Source organism: Erinaceus europaeus, chromosome 15 (assembly GCF_950295315.1).
Source record: "Erinaceus europaeus chromosome 15, mEriEur2.1, whole genome shotgun sequence".
Taxonomy (NCBI): domain Eukaryota; kingdom Metazoa; phylum Chordata; class Mammalia; order Eulipotyphla; family Erinaceidae; genus Erinaceus; species Erinaceus europaeus.
Genome location: NC_080176.1, coordinates 34,250,762 through 34,270,136, shown reverse-complemented (window position 1 = coordinate 34,270,136; position 19,375 = coordinate 34,250,762). Strand labels below are relative to the sequence as shown.

At 40.0% G+C, this 19,375-nt stretch overlaps 1 protein-coding gene across 4 annotated transcripts in view; it reads right to left on the bottom strand.

Moving 5' to 3' along the window:
* The window catches only part of GREB1L (GREB1 like retinoic acid receptor coactivator), a 295,678-nt gene that overhangs the window by 86,801 nt on the left and 189,502 nt on the right, over nucleotides 1–19,375 (bottom strand). For all 4 annotated transcript variants that reach the window (XM_060173567.1, XM_060173569.1, XM_060173570.1 and 1 more), the window contains 4 exons: nucleotides 6,687–6,800; nucleotides 5,690–5,809; nucleotides 4,536–4,673; nucleotides 727–912 (listed from right to left, as the gene is read on the bottom strand). In XM_060173567.1, coding sequence (XP_060029550.1) covers nucleotides 727–912; nucleotides 4,536–4,673; nucleotides 5,690–5,809; nucleotides 6,687–6,800 — 558 coding nt within the window. The remainder of the gene's footprint in view (nucleotides 1–726; nucleotides 913–4,535; nucleotides 4,674–5,689; nucleotides 5,810–6,686; nucleotides 6,801–19,375) is intronic.

Genomic DNA, 19,375 nt, shown 5'->3' with positions numbered 1-19,375 from the left:
AAAAGGCATTATGATTTAAATGCTGATGAGTCACTATGGTATTGTTAGGGCGCCTACATACACCCACTGTGGGGCTCAGGAGGGTGTATTAAATAGAGGAAGTGAAGGGTTCATGACCTATGTACTTTCCTTACTTTGTTGCCTATAGAAGCTTCCAGGAAGGCCTCTACTGCCTCAAAGATAGAAAGCATGATGGTATGACATCAAATGTTAAGAAGGAAAAAATAGTTATGGGGCCAGTAAATTAACAAGATAAAAAGGTCAAGTGGAAAACTGGGAAAATGATTGTCTAAGACAATGGCTATATTTTCATTCCAGATGGTAAATGTACATTTGGATAAATGACTTGGACAGATTGCCCAAAGGAGGATGCCCACAACTCTGAGAATTCTCTTGACATTACATTGAGACCTTAGGACTATTATGAGACTGGACACTAGGTGGAGCTACTTTTCCTTCTGGGGCCCAGAGAAGCAAAGTGGTGCAGGGGAGGCTATATGTGAGGGGAATAGAAGAGAGCTGGATTGAAGAGCGGAGAAGGAAGAGTGGAAAAGAAATACAATTAAGGAAAGAGAACAGTTCTAGAGATGGAATTATGGAAAAGAATGTTAGATGTGAAAAGAGTGATAGTAATAAATGGGTGAATATGAGAAACTGGAAAAAAGGAAAACATTAAAAAAAGGAATAAACATTGTTACCAGAAAATGATTAGTAAGAATAACATACCTAATCTCACAAGATACTGTATGGTCAGAAGAATCATGTTTTCCACACTCAGGACTTGGCTACCGGTCAACCCTAATTGTTCTAAGTCTTTGTTTTCCAACGGTGGAATCTTGTAGCAATTCACCAGTAGAGGACTCACAACAATGTCACCAACATTTCCATAGAAATAGGGTAAAGTGCCATAGCCTGCAAGATGACGAGATGAAAAGAAGCAGGTCAATATAGGTCAGTATTTACTTATTTTATTATTTTGAGATTAAATCAGTAGATACTCAATTTGTATCAAAGATGCTTAACAAAACTCCTTGTCCTCTCAGGTGGCTACGAAGCAAATCATTCATATGGCTATGAAGCAAATCATTCAAATATGTCAATCCTAGGGATTCACTTGGATGCACCATATTTTATCCTTGCATTAAATCAGATGAACAGGAAGCAAAAGACTCAAATTATATTATTTCCCAAGAAGGGGCATATTAATATTATAGTTATGTCATAAAGGACTTTAATTTGCAAAAACATCTCTGTATCCCTTATAAAACTTCAATTCATTATTTTTTGATAAGACTCTTGATCAAATTCCTTTTCATATAAGAAATGAGAAGACAAACTATACTAACATGTTTCACTACTTAAAAACAAACTCACTTATCAAAAGCAATTATTCTGACAGTCATAAGGTCTTGGAGGTTCCTAGTTTTGCTATCTTAGCTATTTTGTTATGTTCTCTTTCTACATGACAGACACCAGTCTCAAATTATTTGAGTGTTTAGAGATAGCTGATGCAGCAGAGTGCACAGTTTACCATGCACTAGGCCCATGGCCAGCACATGGGAACACCACAGAAAGGGGAAGCTTCATGGGTGGTGGAGTGGTGTTGTGGTGTTTCTCCTCCATCACTTTCTACCTCTATCCGAAAATAAATTCACTAAGAGTAGTGGGATTATGCAGGTGGGAAAACTTGACACTAAAAACAGACAAATAATACAGCATTCCTTGAATTATCTTGAAGCATACAGGGCAAAAATATACTGAAATATTACTCTGGTTTTGTGGCAGAGGCTGTCCTTTAAAAAGCAGACACAAAAGGACATCCATATTATACATATCTTTATTTTTCCCCCATTTTTATTGCCCTTGTTGTTATTATTGTTATTGCTGTTGTTTTGTTGTTGTTGGATAGGACAGAGAAAAATCAAGAGAGGAGGGGTAGATAGAGAGGGGAGAGAAAGATAGACACCTGCGGGTGGGGAGTTGGGGGCTCGAACTGGGATTCTTACCCTGGTCTCTGTGCTTTGCACCATATGCGCTTAACCAGCTGTGCTACCGCCCGGCCCCCTTATATCTTTCTTTCTATTTTTTAATGGATGATTTTTATTTTTTTGATTCATTAATTTTATCAGAGCACTGTTCAGCTCAGGCTTATGCTGGTACAGGGGCCTCAGAACCTGAGGCCTGAAAATTTTCTTTTTAATTTGTAGATAAATCTACTATTTTCTTTTGCCTCTAGAGTTGTGATTGGGCCTTGGTGCCGGTACTACGAATCCACCGCTCCTGGTGGCCATTTTATCCATTTTTTTTTTTTTTTTTTTTTTTACTGAATAGGACCGAGAAAAATTGAGAGAGAAGGGGAAGATAGAGAGGGAGCGAGAAATAGACATCTGTAGACCTGTTTTACCACTTGTGAAGCGACCCCCTGCAGGTGGGGAGCAGGAGCTCAAATTCAGATCTTTTATTAATGTCAAGGTAATGGTGTCTAATTTATCAAATTACATAGGTACATTCTCCCCCCCCCCCCCATTCTCTCTCCAGTTCCTGATGGGATTAAGAGTTCAGAGCCCTCTGGTCACCTTCCCCTAACAATTACCCCTATGGGAGAATGGATCAAAATTCTTTATGGGGTGCAGAAGGTGGAAGGTCTAGCTTCTATAATTGCTTCTCCGCTTGACATGAGCAGCCTGTTTCTATCTTTCCCTAATCTTTTTCTTTTTTTTTTAATTAGTAATTTAATAATGGTTTACAAGATTATAAGATTATATACTTCCACACCATTAAAGTCTTATGCCCTTTCACACCAGATAACCTTCACAGTTCTCACAATGTCTTGGAGTATTTTTTCTTTCCTCTTTCCTGCCCTTCTCCTCCTCCTCTTTCCTCTTCCTCCTTTACTCCTTTTTCTTATTTTTCCTCTTCTTCTGCTCTTCCCCTTCCTCCTCTTCCCACTCCTTTTTCTACCAGAGCACTGCTCAGCTCTGATATATGGTGACATCAGGGATTGTTTGAATCTGGGTTTTTGGGGACTCAAACATAAAAGTTTTTTTTTTCTTTCTGCAGGGGCTGAACAGTGGCATACTTGGTAGAGTATACACATTACCATGTATGTAGACTTGGATTCAAGCCTCCAGCCCCTACCTGCAGGGGAAAAGTTTTACAAGTGTTGGGGCACTGCTGCAGGGATTCCTCTCTTTCCCTTTCCCCCATCCTCCCCTTACTTCTGTCTGTCATAAAATGAAGGAAGGAAAGGAGAGAGAAAGAAAGGGAGAAAGAGAGAGGATAGAGAGAGGAGAAAGAGAGAGAGAAAGAGAGAGAGGGAGAGAGAGAGAGACTCACCAAAGTAGTGAGTTGTGTCTAGACACAAAGCCCCAATTATAACTCCGGTAAAAAACAAAGTCCTTGCATAACCACTGTGGCATCTCCCCACCCCTCTGCGTATCTTTCTAAGGCTTAGTTGCACTATGCATGCAACTTACATACTCAATAAAAACTCCCTGGCCATATGCAGTTTAAATAACTGAGATTCCCACAATGTCTCCAGACCAGGGATAGTGGATAGGGAAGCCTGATAAAGGAGACGGCTTGCAGCAAGACAGTAAACTTAAGTCCACCACAAGAAACAGGCATACCACAATGATTTAGTGAGCCTTAGACATCCTATCTGTTTAGTCTCAAAGGCAAAGAAGGCAATGTCCTTCTGGCTGAGGTAAGCCCCCAACGGAGGGAACTCTTGACATAGACATGAAAGTCACTGCGTTGACCTCAGAATCAAAGAACCCCTAAACTCCTCTCTCCACCTAGAAACAGGTTAGAAAATTTCAGACTTCTTAAAGATACTGATTCACAGATACTTTCCCCTTATTCATATATGGATCATGCGGCCTTTTTGCTTCCCTGAGAGATAGCTTGTTAGCTCCTGCAGCTTGATTCCTTCTTCCTCAGGTTCGGCTTGTCATAATTAGACAACCAGATCCCCTGCCCCACCTCGCACACTTGTGAGCCAACCCTACATGAGCTCTGAGCTGAAGTGTGACCTCTTCCAGGCAGTTAAGTTCTCTTTATTTTCTGAGTTCTTTGTTGTTGTTGTTGTTGCTGTTATTAATAGTATGTTACAAGATCATAAGATCACAATGTATAGTTCTACACTACACCCACCACCATAGTTCTGTATCCCCACCCTTCCACCTCCCAAAGATCACCACCATAGTTCTTATAAGTCATACAAACAGTTTTCTTGAGTCTTTTGTTTGGATTTTGTTGTTGCTGTTGTTGGTTACCAGTTCATGTAAATCAGATCTCTAAATTCCACATAGAGTGAAACCATCTGGCTCGAACTGGGATCCTTATGCGCAGGTCCTTGAGCTTTGCACCACCTGTGCTTGACCTGCTGCGCCACGTGCGTTTTACCTGCTGCGCTACTGCCCGACTCCCCTGTAATTGTTATTTTCATGAGCACAAGAGTCAATACACAATGAGGTACAGAAACATTGCTAGATTCCAATGGACAAGGGTAATCTGAAATTCTTTTGCCTTACCTATCAAAATTACTGGCCTAACTCCTGAGTTACTCAGCAGGTTTTCAGGAACAATTACAGTTTCCCCTGCAGGAATGGGCCTAGGTTGTAAAATTCCAGTTAATGGTGTCTGTGGAACTGAGGCAGATAAAAGAGACTCTGGAAAAAAAGTCATTTGGCAAGATGAATGAAATTTTAAAGTTAAATAAAATACAACTGAAATCAATGCAGTTTTAGTACTTCTAATACAAGCAATTTGGTTATGGTTATGGTTAACAGTTTAACCATAATTCTTTCTCTATAACACACACACACACACACACACACACACACACACACACACATATATGTAGTTTTTTAAAATTTCTTTATTGGGGAATTAATGTTTTACATTCAACAGTAAATATAATAGTTTGTACTGAGAATGATATGTAGTATTTTAAAGCAAATTATTTTTTATTTTATGAGAGAGTGAGTGCAGTGTATCACTCTGTCTAGACATTATACACTGGTATATGGGTATCAAACCTGAACCTCATAAATATGGTCTAACCTCTAGGATATCTCTCTCATTAATCTCTATTGTCTTTAAAACAAAGAATGAAAATTTAAAGAACCCTGTCTATGTCTCAAAATTGGTACATCTAAGAATCATTAGAAGTTAGTGCTTATTACAGCAAGATAGTGTTAGAACACTTAACTATAAACACCACATGGCCACAGTTTCTATATCAAAAGGAGAAGCAATTAGTTTTTCATGTTTATACCACAGACTAAACCACACATGCTAGAAATAATAAGTACAGGTCACACAGAGAATCACAGGAGGGTACATCTAACACCACTACTGGTAAAACAAGTCCATTTGTCCCCTGGGATGGTGTATTGGTAGAATCATACTTCAAATAAAGAATGACACTGATATAAGCAAAGGAAAGCTAGAAGATGAACTAAGATATGTTGTAATTAAAAACAAAACAAAACCCTGTTGTATTGCTCCATGTGTTTGCTGGGAAGAGAGACATGATGGAGACAAAATATTCACTACTATCAATATCCTTACAGAATATCAACACATTGGTTAAGGAAATTTATCTTCAATGGCTTGTAACAGGAATTTAAAATAGATCCATACTTTAAGAAAACTTAAAACCCATCTTTGGTTGAGCTCTTACCAGTTCTTGTAAGGGGTCGAACTATAGGAACAGAAGCAACTAAGCCAGGCTGGGGGACAGGTGACCCGGGATACCAACCCCGGTGTCGTTTCTTTGGTGGTCCAGAAGTAAACACGGTAGCTAAATACAAAAAAAAAAAAAAAGAAAGAAAAGAAAAAAGAAAGAAAGAAAGATGAATCTTGTTTATATCAGTTAAAAAGATGAGAAGAAGCCAAAGTAACAAAGTAACATGGTTTAATTTTTTAGGCAGTCTCAGTCGCTCTTCCAGAGATAAAGCTAAAATTAGCAATGATGATATTCCTAATATCACCTAATATCTGTATGCTATTTTATAATCTGTAATTTTACCCAGATTGTTTCATTTGATTCTATCAACAATTCTGCAAAAGGACAAGTATACTGGTATACCCATTTTGTAGATGAGCAAGGGAAACTCACATTTGCCTAGTATTATATAATAGAGAGAAACTTTGAATCTTTGTCGGCAGAGTCCATGTTTTTTTTGTCAAGACACTTCCTTATACATTTTTTCTTTTCTTTATATTTATTTATTTATTTTCCCTTTTGTTGCCCTTGTTGTTTTTTATTGTTGCAGATATTATTGTTGTTGTTACTGATGTCATTATTGTTGGGTAGGACAGAGAGAAATGGAGAGAAGAGGGGAAGACAGAGAAGGGGAGAGAAATACAGACACCTGCAGACCTGCTTCACCGCCTGTGAATTGACCCCCTTGCAGGTGGGGAGCCTGGGGCATACATGCTTTGCTCCATGTATGCTTAACCTGCTGTACTACTGCCTGACTCCCTTCATTATACATTTGTTTTTAGTATCATTTCCTTGATAGTTTCACCTTTGTGGAATCACAAAGATATTTAATCTGAATACACAGGGTCTAGACATGCTAGGATTGTTCTGTCAGATCACTTATTATTCCAGATTCTGCAGTATTTCTTTCCTCATAAACACACTGTTTCAGAATCCTAAGGTGGCATTGTACCTTGATCTGAAGCACAGCTAGGTCTCGGTGATAAAGAGAAATTTCCTGGGCGCACTGGAGTGGAGCTAGACGCACTGCTCTTCCCTCCTTGGCTGTTGTTTCCGTTAGCAGTATCTGCAGAACAAGAGAGTGTGAAACAGAACAGGCTGGGTTAGACATTGCTTTTTATGATTTTGCAGTCATGAAATGAACCTCACACTCCATGTTTCAAAAAAAATTATTTTTTCCCACTGACAGAACTCAGTACTTGTATACAACTAACAAAGCCCATCAGAATAGTACTTCCATTAAAATGAAAGGTCACCTCAGAATAAGTTTCTAAGACTTTAAGATATCTTTAGAATCAAAGAAAACTTTCAGAATTTATGGTATGAACAACTTTAAACAAATACAAAAGTAGAGAGAATAGTGCATACTCACTGTCCTGAGTCAACATTTATTAGTATCTGAGCAATCTTGCTTTATCTATATTCTCTATTCCTTTCCCTTAGTGTCACATATGCACATACATATCTGGATTATTTTAAAGAAAGTTCTTTCATCATATCATTTCATCCATAAGTACTCGTATTTATTTGTACGAGAAAAGAACTGATAAAACATAATTGGAATGTTATCATACTTAAAATTAACAATAATTAATAATTTTTTAATATCAAATGTATCATTAGTATTCAAATTTGTTTAAAAAAATTATTTATTTACTTATTTCCTTTTGTTGCCCTTGTTGCCTTATTGTTGTAGTTATTATTGTTGTCATTGTTGGATAGGACAGAGAGAAATGGAGAGAGGAGGGGAAGACAGAGAGGGGAAGAGAGAGACACCTGCAGACCTGCTTCACCACTTGTGAAGCAACTCCCCTGCAGGTGCGGAGCCCAGGGCTCAAACAGGATCCTTGCTCTGGTCCTTGTGCTTTGCCTCACCTGTGCTTAACCCGCAGCGCTATAGCCCAACTCCCTCAAATTTCTCCTCCCCCATTTTGTTGTTGTTGTTATTATTGTTGTTGTTGTTGGATAGGTCAGAGAGAAGTTGAGAGAGAAGGGGAAGACAGAGAGGGGGAGAGAAAGGCAGACACCTGCAGACCTTCTTCATCGCTTGTGAAGCTACCCCCTGCAGGTGGGGAGCCGGGGGCTTGAACTGGGATCCTTATGCTGGCTCTTGTGCTTCATGCCATGTGTGCTTAACCTGCTGTGCTACTGCCTCATATTTCTTTTAATAATTTCAAATGACTTTTTACAGTTGGAGTGTTCAAATTGAAATAAAAAATCCACACACTGAATTTAGTTTCTGTGTCTTTTTAAATTCATTTATACAAAAATATTTTTATTAGTGATTTAATAATGATCATAAGATTACAGGGATATAATTTCATACCACATCCATCACCACAGTTGAGTGCCCCCCTATTCCCATTCCTTCAAAGATAACCACTATAACAAACCCTTTAAAAAATTTATTATTATTGTGGTCCAGGAGGTGGTGCAGTGGATAAAATATTGGACTCTCAAGCATGAGGTCTTGAGTTCTATCCCCAGTAGCACATGTAGATTGATGCCTGGTTCTTTATCTCTCTCATGAATAAATAAATAAATTCTTAAAATATTATTGTTTTTTCACAATAGCACTGCTCCTCAGCTTTGGCTTATAGTGATGTTGGGGACTGAACCTGGGACAGTTGGTGCCTCAGGCATGAAAGCCTTTTGGCATAATCTCTATACTATCTCACCAGCACCTCCACAATGTCTTGTAGTATGGATCGACCAGTCAATGCCCATGTTCAGTGGGGAAGCAATTACAGAAGCCAGACCTTCCACCTTTTGCATCCCACAATGACCTTGGGTCCATACTCCCAGAGGGATAAAGAATGGGAAAGCTATCAGGGGAGGGGATGGGATACAGAGAGCTGGTGGTAGGAATTGTGTGGAGTTGTACCCCTCTTATCCTATGGTTTTGTTAATATCTCCTTTTTATAAATAAAAAAAGTCTTAACAATAGTTTAGTTACTTTAAAAAAAAGTTCATGAGTTATGTGTTTAAATTCTTTGTTTTGCACATATGAGCAAAACCATCTGGTAGTTAATTGTCTTTCAGAGAAATGCAGGTCAGATATAAATTATAGCAATCCTTGAACACACACACACACACACACACACACACACACACACACACACACACACACACACCTAAAGGGTAAAACTCCTTTATTCGATTTTCCCTTCTCTACCTCTCTCTCCTCCAGGGTTATCACTGAAACTTGGTGCTGGCACTACAAATCCACTGCTCCTGGTGGCCATTTTTTTCATGTTATTGGATAGAACAGAGAGAAATTAAGGGGAGGGGGTAAAGAGGGAGAGAGAAAGACAGACACTTGCAGACCTTTTTTGCTGCTTGTGAAGCATCCCTCCTGCAGGTGGGCAGCTGGGGACTCGAACCCCAATTTTTGCACTTAGTACTTACTATCTGTACTTAATCTGGTGTATCACCACCCCCTCACATTTCTTTTTTAATGAAAATCCAGGGGGTGGGAGGTAGCATCATCATTATGAAAAGACTCAGGCTCCACCATAGTCAGAGCTGAAAAATTCTCTACTGAAAAGAATAGAAATGAAGAAGGAAGAAAGAAAGAATGAGAGAGAGAGAAGAGGAAGGGAGAGAGAGAGGACAGTCAGGATAAACTCGAGACTTTGGGGATATAGGATACTAATTTTTTTCTTTTCCCTTTTTAATTTAGTAAGAAAGGTGGAAAGAGAGAAAGGGAAGAGACAATAGAGACATCAGAGCACAACTACTCCACAATCCACAGAGCTTGCCTAGTCCCTTTCATGGTGTTCCCTTGTAGTGCTAGGGCTCAAACCCAGGCCATCACACATAGTGAAGAAAATGCTCTTTTGAATAAGATGTTCCCCACTCCGTAGGCCCTTAGATCATTCTTACAATAATGTATTCCAGAAAAATGATCTAAATGATACAAATGTTGAACACATAATACTCAAGTAAGATACTTATCAGTATTATAAGAAAAATAGTAGCTAGAAATTAAACTAGAAAAAACTTGCTCCAAAGTAAATGAAATATAATACACAATATCACAAGATAAATTTTAGTTTCTTTTTAAAATTAATTAATTATTATTTTTATTTGATAAGACAGAGAGAAATTGATAGGGGAAACGGAGATAAAGGAGAGAGAGCATTGTTTTACTACTCACGAGTTTTCCCAGCAACATGTGGGGACTGGTGGTTTAAACCTGGGTCCTTGTGCCTGGTAATATGTATGCTCAACCAGGTGTTCACTACCCAAACCCCCTCAAAATTAATTCTTAACACATGGAAAAAGAAACATGGCTAATAAAAATATGTATGCTAAAGGAAGATAGGCAGATATCTGGAGGTAGTTGTTAAGTCAAAACTAATACTGGTAGAACTCTAAAGGAATACTGGCCTTTTTTTTTTAAGTTTAATTTTTTATTTATAAAAAGGAAACTGACTAAACCATAGGATAAGAGGGGTACAACTTCGGGAGTCGGGCGGTGGCGCAGTGGGTTAAGCGCACGTGGCACAAAGCTCAGGGACTGGCATAAGGATCCCGGTTCAAGCCCCCAGCTCCCCACCTGCAGGGGAGTCGCTTCACGGGCGGTGAAGCAGGTCTGCAGGTGTCTATCTTTCTCTCCCCTCTCTCTCTGTCTTCCCCTCCTCTCTCCATTGCTCTCTGTCCTATCCAACAACAAAGCAACGTCAACAATGGCAATAATAACCGCAACCAGGCTGCAACAACTAGGGCAACAAAAAGGGGGAAATATGCAGCTATCAAGAACAATGAACCCACCTTCTCTGACCCATCTTGGACAGAGCTAGAAGGAATTATGTTAAGTGAACTAAGTCAGAAAGATAAAGATGAGTATGGGATGATCCCACTCATCAACAGAAGCTGACTAAGAAGATCTGAAAGGGAAACTAAAAGCAGGACCTGATCAAATTGTAAGTAGGGCACCAAAGTAAAAACCCAGTGGTGAGGGGTAGACATGTAGCTTCCTGGGCCAATGGGGGGTGGGAGTGGGCGGGAGGGATGGGTCACAGTCCTTTGGTGGTGGGAATGGTGTTTATGTACACTCCTAGCAAAATGTAGACATATAAATCAGTAGTTAATTAATATGAGAGGGGGAAATCAATTGTATGTCTCAAAGTTTCTCAAAAGACAAACTGAATCTTTTTAATATATAGGCTATGTATTTGATATGCGGACTCTCTCAAAAGCCTAGACCAAGTAGATTAGAAGCATCCAATAGCACAGCTATATACAAGATACTGGGTACTGTACAGCAAACCATAACAAAGGGACTTTTCAAAGTTAACCCAATTAACAAATAATGTGATGATACGATATTAACTATCAATTGTCTTTTTGAACCCTAAGACAGCAGGAACCTCACATCTTCACTATAGAGCCCCTACTTCCCCCAGTCCTGGAACCCTTGGATAGGGCCCACTTTCCCGTATGCATCTCCCAATCCAAACCAAATAATATTGCATCCGCCGATCACAACCTAACCAAAGCAACGAATGCCACCTCAACATGCTTCACCTCAGACTGTATCCAGAGACTTCACGTGTGGAATGACAACCCTTCAACTTCATTACTTGGGTGAGACCTTTCCTTTTATAGTACACTCTAATTTCATCTCAGGTAGTTCACTTTCTAACAAAGTCCCATAATCTAGATATACACCAGTTTCTGTGAGAGAGAGCTTATGTGCACACGTATCCATAAACTACTGCAAAATATATACCTGAAAGCAGAAGTACACTAGAGTTTGCAGTGAGTACCTCCCTAACACTTCCTCTCCACTATTCCAAGCTTGGGATCCATGATTGCTCAACAAATTGTTTGGCTTCATATGTTAACTCTCTTTTCAATCACCAGGTTCCAGATGCCACCAGGATGCTGGCTAGGCTTCCCTGGATTGAAGACCCCACCAATGTGTCCTGGAGCTCAGCTTCCCCAGAGACACACCTTACTAGAGAAAGAGAGAGGCATACTGGGAGTATGGACCGACCAGTCAACGCCCATGTTCAGCGGGGAAGCAATTACAGAAGCCAGACCTTCTACCTTCTGCAACCCTCAATGACCCTGGGTCCATGCTCCCAGAGGGCTAGAGAAGGGGAAAGCTACCATGGGAGGGGGTGGGTTATGGGGATTGGGTGGTGGGAATTGTGTGGAGTTGTACCCCTCCTACCTTATGTTTTTGTTCATTAATCCTTTCTTAAATAAAAAATTTAAAAAAAAAGGGGGGGGGGGAAATGGCCTCCAGGAGTGGTGGATTCATGGTGCAGGCACCGAGCCCAGCAATAACCCTGGAGGAAAAAAAAAGAGGGGTACAACTTCACACAATTCCCACTACCAGAACTCTGTATCCCATCCCCTCCCCTGATAGCTTTCCTATTCTTTATCCCTCTGGGAGTATGGACCCAAGGTCATTGTGGGATGCAGAAGGTGGAAGGTCTGGCTTATGTAATTGTTTCCCCACTGAACATGGGCGTTGACAGGTTGATCCATACTCCCAGCCTGTCTCTCTCTTTCCCTAGTGGGGAAGGGCTCTGGGGAAGTGGAGCTCCAGGACACATTGGTGGGGTTGTCTGTCCAGGGAAGTCTAGTCGCCATCATGCTAGCATCTGGAACCTGGTGGTTGACAAGAGAGTTAACATACAAAGTCAAACAAATTATTGACCGATCATGGACCTAAAGGTCAGAATAGTGCAGAATAGTGGAGAGTTGGGGGGTCCTCCATTTTGTAGACAGCTAGTAGGCATATTTCAGTTATATTCCAAAGGGCCTGTGGCTATACTAGTGTTTTTGTTTGTTTGTTTGTTTTTGCCTGAGCCTGAAATCTGATATGCAGGTGGATCCTAATTATTGTCTGGGGAGGTGATGTCATGGCTGGAAGAAGGCCCAGAAAGCTGGATCAGGGAAGAGAGTAGCTCCCAAATATGGGAAAAGTATATAGATATTGTTGACTGTAAACCCCATCAATTTGATGTGATCTGGAGCCCATATTCAGCTTAGGAGCCTATGTGACCTCTGCATCCCTGTAGATCTGAGCTCACATTCTATGGTCATAAGTAGGAACATTCCAAGATGCCCCAATATCAGGAACCATCTTCCTCAGGTGTAGCATAGTGTATATTGTCGAGTCTCCCTTCGGAGAATGGAACATTCTCTACCACTGTTGATCCAAGTTGAGGGCAAGGTCCTATGGGGGCCACAAAGGGGTTTTATGCTCCTATCAATTTGTAGTCATATAAATAACTATTTAATTAATATTAGAGGGGAAAAATTGATTGAATGTTTCAAACTTTTTAAAGCACATACTGAGGCTTTTTAATACATAGGCTGAGTCTTTGATATGTTGACTCTCTTAAAAGCTTAGACCAGGGAGAAAAGAAGCAACCAGTGGCACAGCTATATGCAAATAATGTCAAAGGACATAAATTATGGTGATGTTGTGTATGATACAGAAAATCCTAACAAAGGGATATTTCAAAGTTAACCAAATTGCCAAATAATGTGATTATAGTAATAACTATCTATTGTCTTCTTAAACCCTAAGACAGCAGGATCCTCCTGCTTCCTCTATAGAGCCTATATTTCCCCCAGTGCTGGAACCTCTAGGGTGGGGCTCACTTTCCTGCATGCTTCTCTCAGTTCATACCAAATGATATTCCATCTGCCGATCCCAACCTAATCAATGCAATGAATACCACCTCAGCATGCTTCACTTCAGACTGTGTCCAGAGACATCAGGCATGGAATGTCAACTCTTCACCCTCATTACTCAGGTGAGACCTTTCCTTTCATAATATTTTCAAATGCCATTCCAGGAGGTTCACTTCCTAACAAAGTCCCAAAACCTAGATATAGATCAGGTCCTGTAAGATAGAGCATATGTTCACATGTGTCTATAAATTAGGGCAAAATATATACCTGAAAGCAAAAGTACACAATAGTCGGTAGCGAGTAAATATAAAGTTCCTAATGAAATAGTGTCTACTTAGACTTAGATACCCTCCTCACCTACTTCTTATTACAGTTCTCTCACTCACTCCAAAGCTAACCTCATCAAAGCAAGGACTGCAAAAGTTGAATAAGGGCAAGAGACTGGCATCCTTTAATGATGACTCTTTAGTCACTATCAGGCCACCCCATCAGCTGGGGCCCTATTCAGGGAGTCCTGAGATTCCCAAACAGACATGATGGGCCTAGACTTCAAATAAATCCCTCTCTCCTTTTTCTTTTTTTTTTTTCCCTACCAGAGCACTTCTCAGCTCTGGCTTATGGTGGTGCTGGGGGCTGAATCTGGGACTATGGAGCCTCAGGTATGAGAGTCTGATGAGAATCTGTTTGCATAACCATTATGCTGTCTATCCCCACCCAACTCTAGAGGAATACAAAATAAGGGTGAACTAATTTCAGAAATAAAAACAAACTAAAGAAATTCAAGATATAATATGATAAGAAAGACAAGAAAAGCAAAGAGAAAACTTATATGATGCATTAAAAAGTACTGGAGGGAAAATGAAATGACATCATTTAAAAAGGCAAAGGACTGTACATGTGTAATATAGAAAAGTATTATATATAATTTATGAGAGTATTTTAAAAACTGTTCTTGATTCGCCATTTTTTGCTTGAACAGCATTGATCTATTTCTCCCTCCCCTTTTTATTTTAAAGTTGTCTCCCATTTCTATGGCTTATGTTTCTGGGTTCTCACTTTATTGAGAATCAAATATCCTTTGCTTCTTTTTCTGTGACACTCCTTTCAGTAACTCTTGCAAGGTAGATATAACACTGGCAAGCTCCTTTAGATTTTTTATATCTGGTACTGTTATTTTTATTACTTATTATTATTATTATTAATTTTCTCTTTTGTTGCCCTTGTTGTTTTTTATTGCTGTTGTAGTTCTGGTACTGTTATTTATTGCTCCTTCTTATCTGAATAATAGTCCTGTAGGGTAAAGTAAGTGTGGCTGCCAGTTGCTGCCTTTTAACACCTTGAATATACTACCCCATTCTCTCCTGGCTTCCACAGCTCCTGCTGAAAAGTCTGATTTGAGTCTGACTTTGCTGATTTTATAAGTTACTATTTTTCCTGGCAGCTAGCAATTTTTTCTTTGTACTTGAATTTTTGATAGTTTCATAATGATGTGTCTTGGTCTATTTGATTTTAGTAATATGGGAGTTCTCTCTGCTTCCTGAACATCTACATCCTGATGATATCCTTGACTTGGAAACTTTTTCTAGTATTATTTCTTCAAATATTATTTCTGCTCACTCTTTCTCTTCTTTCTTGAAACCCCTATAATTCTGATATTTACTTTTATTTTAAAAAATATTTATTTATTATTTTTGTTGCTCTTGTTTTATTGTTGTAGTTATCGTTGTTGTTATTGATGTCATCATTGTTGGATAGGACAGAGAGAAATGGAGAGAGGAGAGAAAGACAGAGAGGGGGAGAGAAAGACAGACACCTGCAGGCCTGCTTTACCACCTGTGAAGGGACTCCCCTGCAGGTGGATCCTTACTCCAGTCCTTGAACTTCTTACCACGTGCATTTAACCCATTGTGCTACCACCTGACTCCCAATATTTACTTTTCTAAGGGAGTTTTCAATGCCTCAAAGAGTTGCTTCATTTTTCCAATGCCTTTTTTTTCTCTTTCACTTTGAAGTCAGACTGTAGTCATTTTGTCTTCTATTTCTCATGTTCCCTCTTCTACATGGGCAAACCCACTTTCCTGCTATTTGAGACTAAAATGCATTCAAAGTGTCCTTCACATCATATAGCTCTGTTTCTATATTCTCCATTTTCTTATCAAGTCAATCTTTGAGGTCATGAATTTATTAATCCATTTCCCCATAATAAATTGAGAGTTTTGTATTTCTCCAGCTTTCTTGACAATCATTTTTCATTAGTGATTTATACAATTATAAAATAATAAGGGTATAATTCCACAATATTCCCACCAGAGTTCTGTGTCCCCATCTCCTCCATTGGAAACTGCAGTAGTTGTCCCAAAGTCACAGATATGGGTTGACTTTTTATTTATCATTATCTATCTGTATATTTCTCATTTTTTTGCCCATTTTTCTATGTTCTCACTGTCACTTCCTTTCTTTTTTTTGTATATTTATTAATTTCCCTTTTTGTTGCCCTTGTTTTTTTATTGTTGTTGTAGTTATTGTTGTTGTTATTGATGTCATTGTTGTTGGATAGGACAGAGAGAAATGGAGAAAGGAGGGGAAGACAGAGAAGGAGAAAAATTCACCACCTGTGAATTGATTCCCCTGTAGGTGGGTAGCCAGGGGGCCTGAACCGGGATCCTCATGCCGGTCCTTGTGCTTCATGCCACTTGTGCTTAATCCACTATGCTACTGCCTGACTCCCTTGTCACTTCCTTTCTAAATCATACCTACACCTACTACTACTTCCAAGCTCTGATAATCTATTTCATAAATTCTTTCTCTGATAGCTCCTCTGGATCTCTAGATCTGGATCACTAAAAAGTCTGGAAATCAAGTTGATTTCCCAGTATTGGTATTATCCTAGTTTTACCTACCTATTTTGGTTTCTGTTGTTAGTCAGAAGATGACTCTGGGCTCTGTTTTGCATGTGAGTTATGGGAGAAGGGAGAAGTTTGAAGAAGTAATGTAGTATTATGTCACCTGATGTCCCTTAAACAAAGCTATAGTATGGAGGGGTAGAGGAGAGGGATCCTAGACCTCCTTCTTCTATTCTTAGACTGTTTCCTGTAAGTAGGAACTCTGCTGTAAGGTCAAAGTCACTTTTGCTGCCTGCAGGGCAATCTTCCCCATTTACCAGGGTCTCTATGGCAACTGAGACACATTAGAGTTTGGTTGACTTCTATGCTACCACAAGGGTTCCCTGGTTTCTCTGGACACCCCCCTCAAGTTCACTCAAGAGCTTGTGGCTTCTATAGCTCTAAACAGGCCCTTTTCTTCTCTTTTAAATATATGTATTTATTTACTTAATAGAAACAGAGAACTGAGAGGGAAGAGAGGGAAAAGGGAACGAGAAAAAGAGACACCTGCAGTACTCTTTCACCACTTGTGAAGCTTTCCTTCCTGGTCCTCCAAGCATGTAAGGACCAGGGGCTTGAACTTGGGTCCTTGTGCACTGTAACAGGTGTACTCAACTAGGTACACCACCACTTAGCCTCTACAGCTCATTTTCTTAAACTAATTGGCTCTTGAGCATTTCTGTGCAGCCCCTTTAAATGCACTAGGTAGTGTTGAAGCAATCTGCAGATAAGCCACCTCCAGGCAATGCAGTGCCATGCCTCCATGTGAGTATTTCTCTCCCTTCCTGTTCCTAATATCTACACACAATCATCAACCTTTACACAGTGCTGTTTTTCCTCCTTTACGAGATATTTCACCTGTGCTCTGATAAAATTCATTAAGAATGCATTTTAATATTTGCTTTCTCTGAATTTCTTTTTTTGTCTTCAGGGTTGTCGCTGGGACTTGGTACAAGCACTATGCATGCTCTCCTGGTGGCCATTTTTTCCATTTTATTGGATAGTACAGAAGGAAATTGAGAGAAAAGGGAAATAGGGAGAGAGAAAGAAAGATACCTGCAGACCTGCTTTGCTTTTTGTGAAGCTTCTCTCCTGCAGCTGGGGAGCTGGGGGCTCCACTTCAGATCCTTGCACTTAGTATTTTAGGCACCACCACCTGACCTAATTTTTTTTAAATTCCCAGAGCACTGCTCAACTCTGGTGTATAGTAGTGCTGAAGATTATACCTCAGACTTCAGAGCCTCAGGCAAGAAAGTCCTTTGCATAATCATTATGCTATCCCCCAAATTTTTATATTTTATATTTATTTATTTATCTTATTTGATAGGACAGAGAAACAGAGGAAAAGGGAAGAGGGGACAGAAAGGAAGAGAGAAAGAAAGACATCAGCAACATTGCTTTACCACTTACGAAGTTCCCCACTGCAGGTGAGGACCCAGGTTTGAACTTGGGTCCTTGCTCATGGTAATGCGTATTCTCAACCAGGTATGCCACTGCCCACTTTTCTTCTTAACCACTTTTAATTTATAGAATTAGTTTTTCTTTTCTTTTTAAACTTAAACTTTAATTTTTACTTGTTTATTTATTAGAGACAAGGAGAAACTGAGCAGAGAGGGAGAGATAGAGAGGGAAGAGATAAGAGAAACACATGCAGGGGGTGGGGGAGTGGGATGGGACACAGTCTTTTGGTGGTGGGAATGGTGTCTATGTACACTCCTAATAATTTGTAATCACTAATTAATATGAGAGGGGAAAATTGATTGTATGTCTCAAACTTTTTTTTTAATTTTTAATATTTATTTATTTATTTATTCCCTTTTGTTGTCCTTGTTGTTTTATTGTTGTAGTTATTATTGATGTCATCGTTGTTGGATAGGACAGAGAGAAATGGAGAGAGGAGGGGAAGACAGAGAGGGGGAGTGAAAGACAGACACCTGTAGACCTGCTTCACCGCCTGTGAAGCGACTCCCCTGCAGGTGGGGAGCCAGGGGCTCAAACCGGGATCCTTCCTCCGGTCCTTGTGCTTTGCGCCACCTGTGCTTAACCTGCTGCGCTACCGCCCGACTCCCTGTCTCAAACTTTTTAAAGCACAGACTGAATTTTTTAATACATAGGCTGAGTCTTTGATATGTTGATTCTCTCAAAAGCCTAGACCAGGGAGAACAGAAGCAACCAGTGGCACAGCTATATACAAGATGTTGGGTATTATACAGCAAATCCTAACAAAGGGACTCTTCAAAGTTAACCCAATTACTAAATAATGTGATGATAACAATAACTATCCATTGTATTCTTGAACCCTAAGACAGCAGGAACCTCACATTTCCACTATAGAGCCTATATTTCCCCCAGTCCTGGAACCTTAGGGTGGGGCCCACTTTCCTGCATGCTTCTCTCAATGCATATCAAATAATATTTCATCCGACAATCACAACCTAATCAACGCAACGAGTGCCACCCCAGCATGCTTCACATCAGACTGTGTCCAGAGACTTCAGGTGTGGAATGACAACACTTCAGCTTCATTACTCGGGTGAGACCTTTCATTTCATAGTATTCTCTAATTGCATTCCAGGTGGTTCACTTCCTAACAAAGTCCCCAAACCTACATATAGACCAGGTCCCCTGAGATAGAGCATATGTTCACTGGTGTCCATACACTAGGGAAAAATATATACCTGAAAGCAGAAGTACACAAGAATCTGCAGCAAGTACCCCACCAACACTTCATCTGCATTATTCCAGCCATTAGGTCCATGATTGTTCAACAATTTGTTTGTCTTTGTATGTTAACTCTCTTTTCAGCCACCAGGTTCCGGATGCCAGCATGATGCCGACCAGACTTCCCTGGACTGACGACACCACCAATGTGTCCTGGAGCCCCGCTTCCCCAGAGACCCACCCTATTAGGGAAAGAGAGAGGCAGACTGGGAGTATGGACTGACCAGTCAATGCCCATGTTCAGTGGGGAAACAGTTACAAAAGCCAGACCTTCCACCTTCTGCAACCCACAATGACCCTGGGTCCATACTCCCAGAGAGATAGAGAATAGGAAAGCTAACAGGGGAGGGGATGGGATATGGAGATTGGCTGGTGG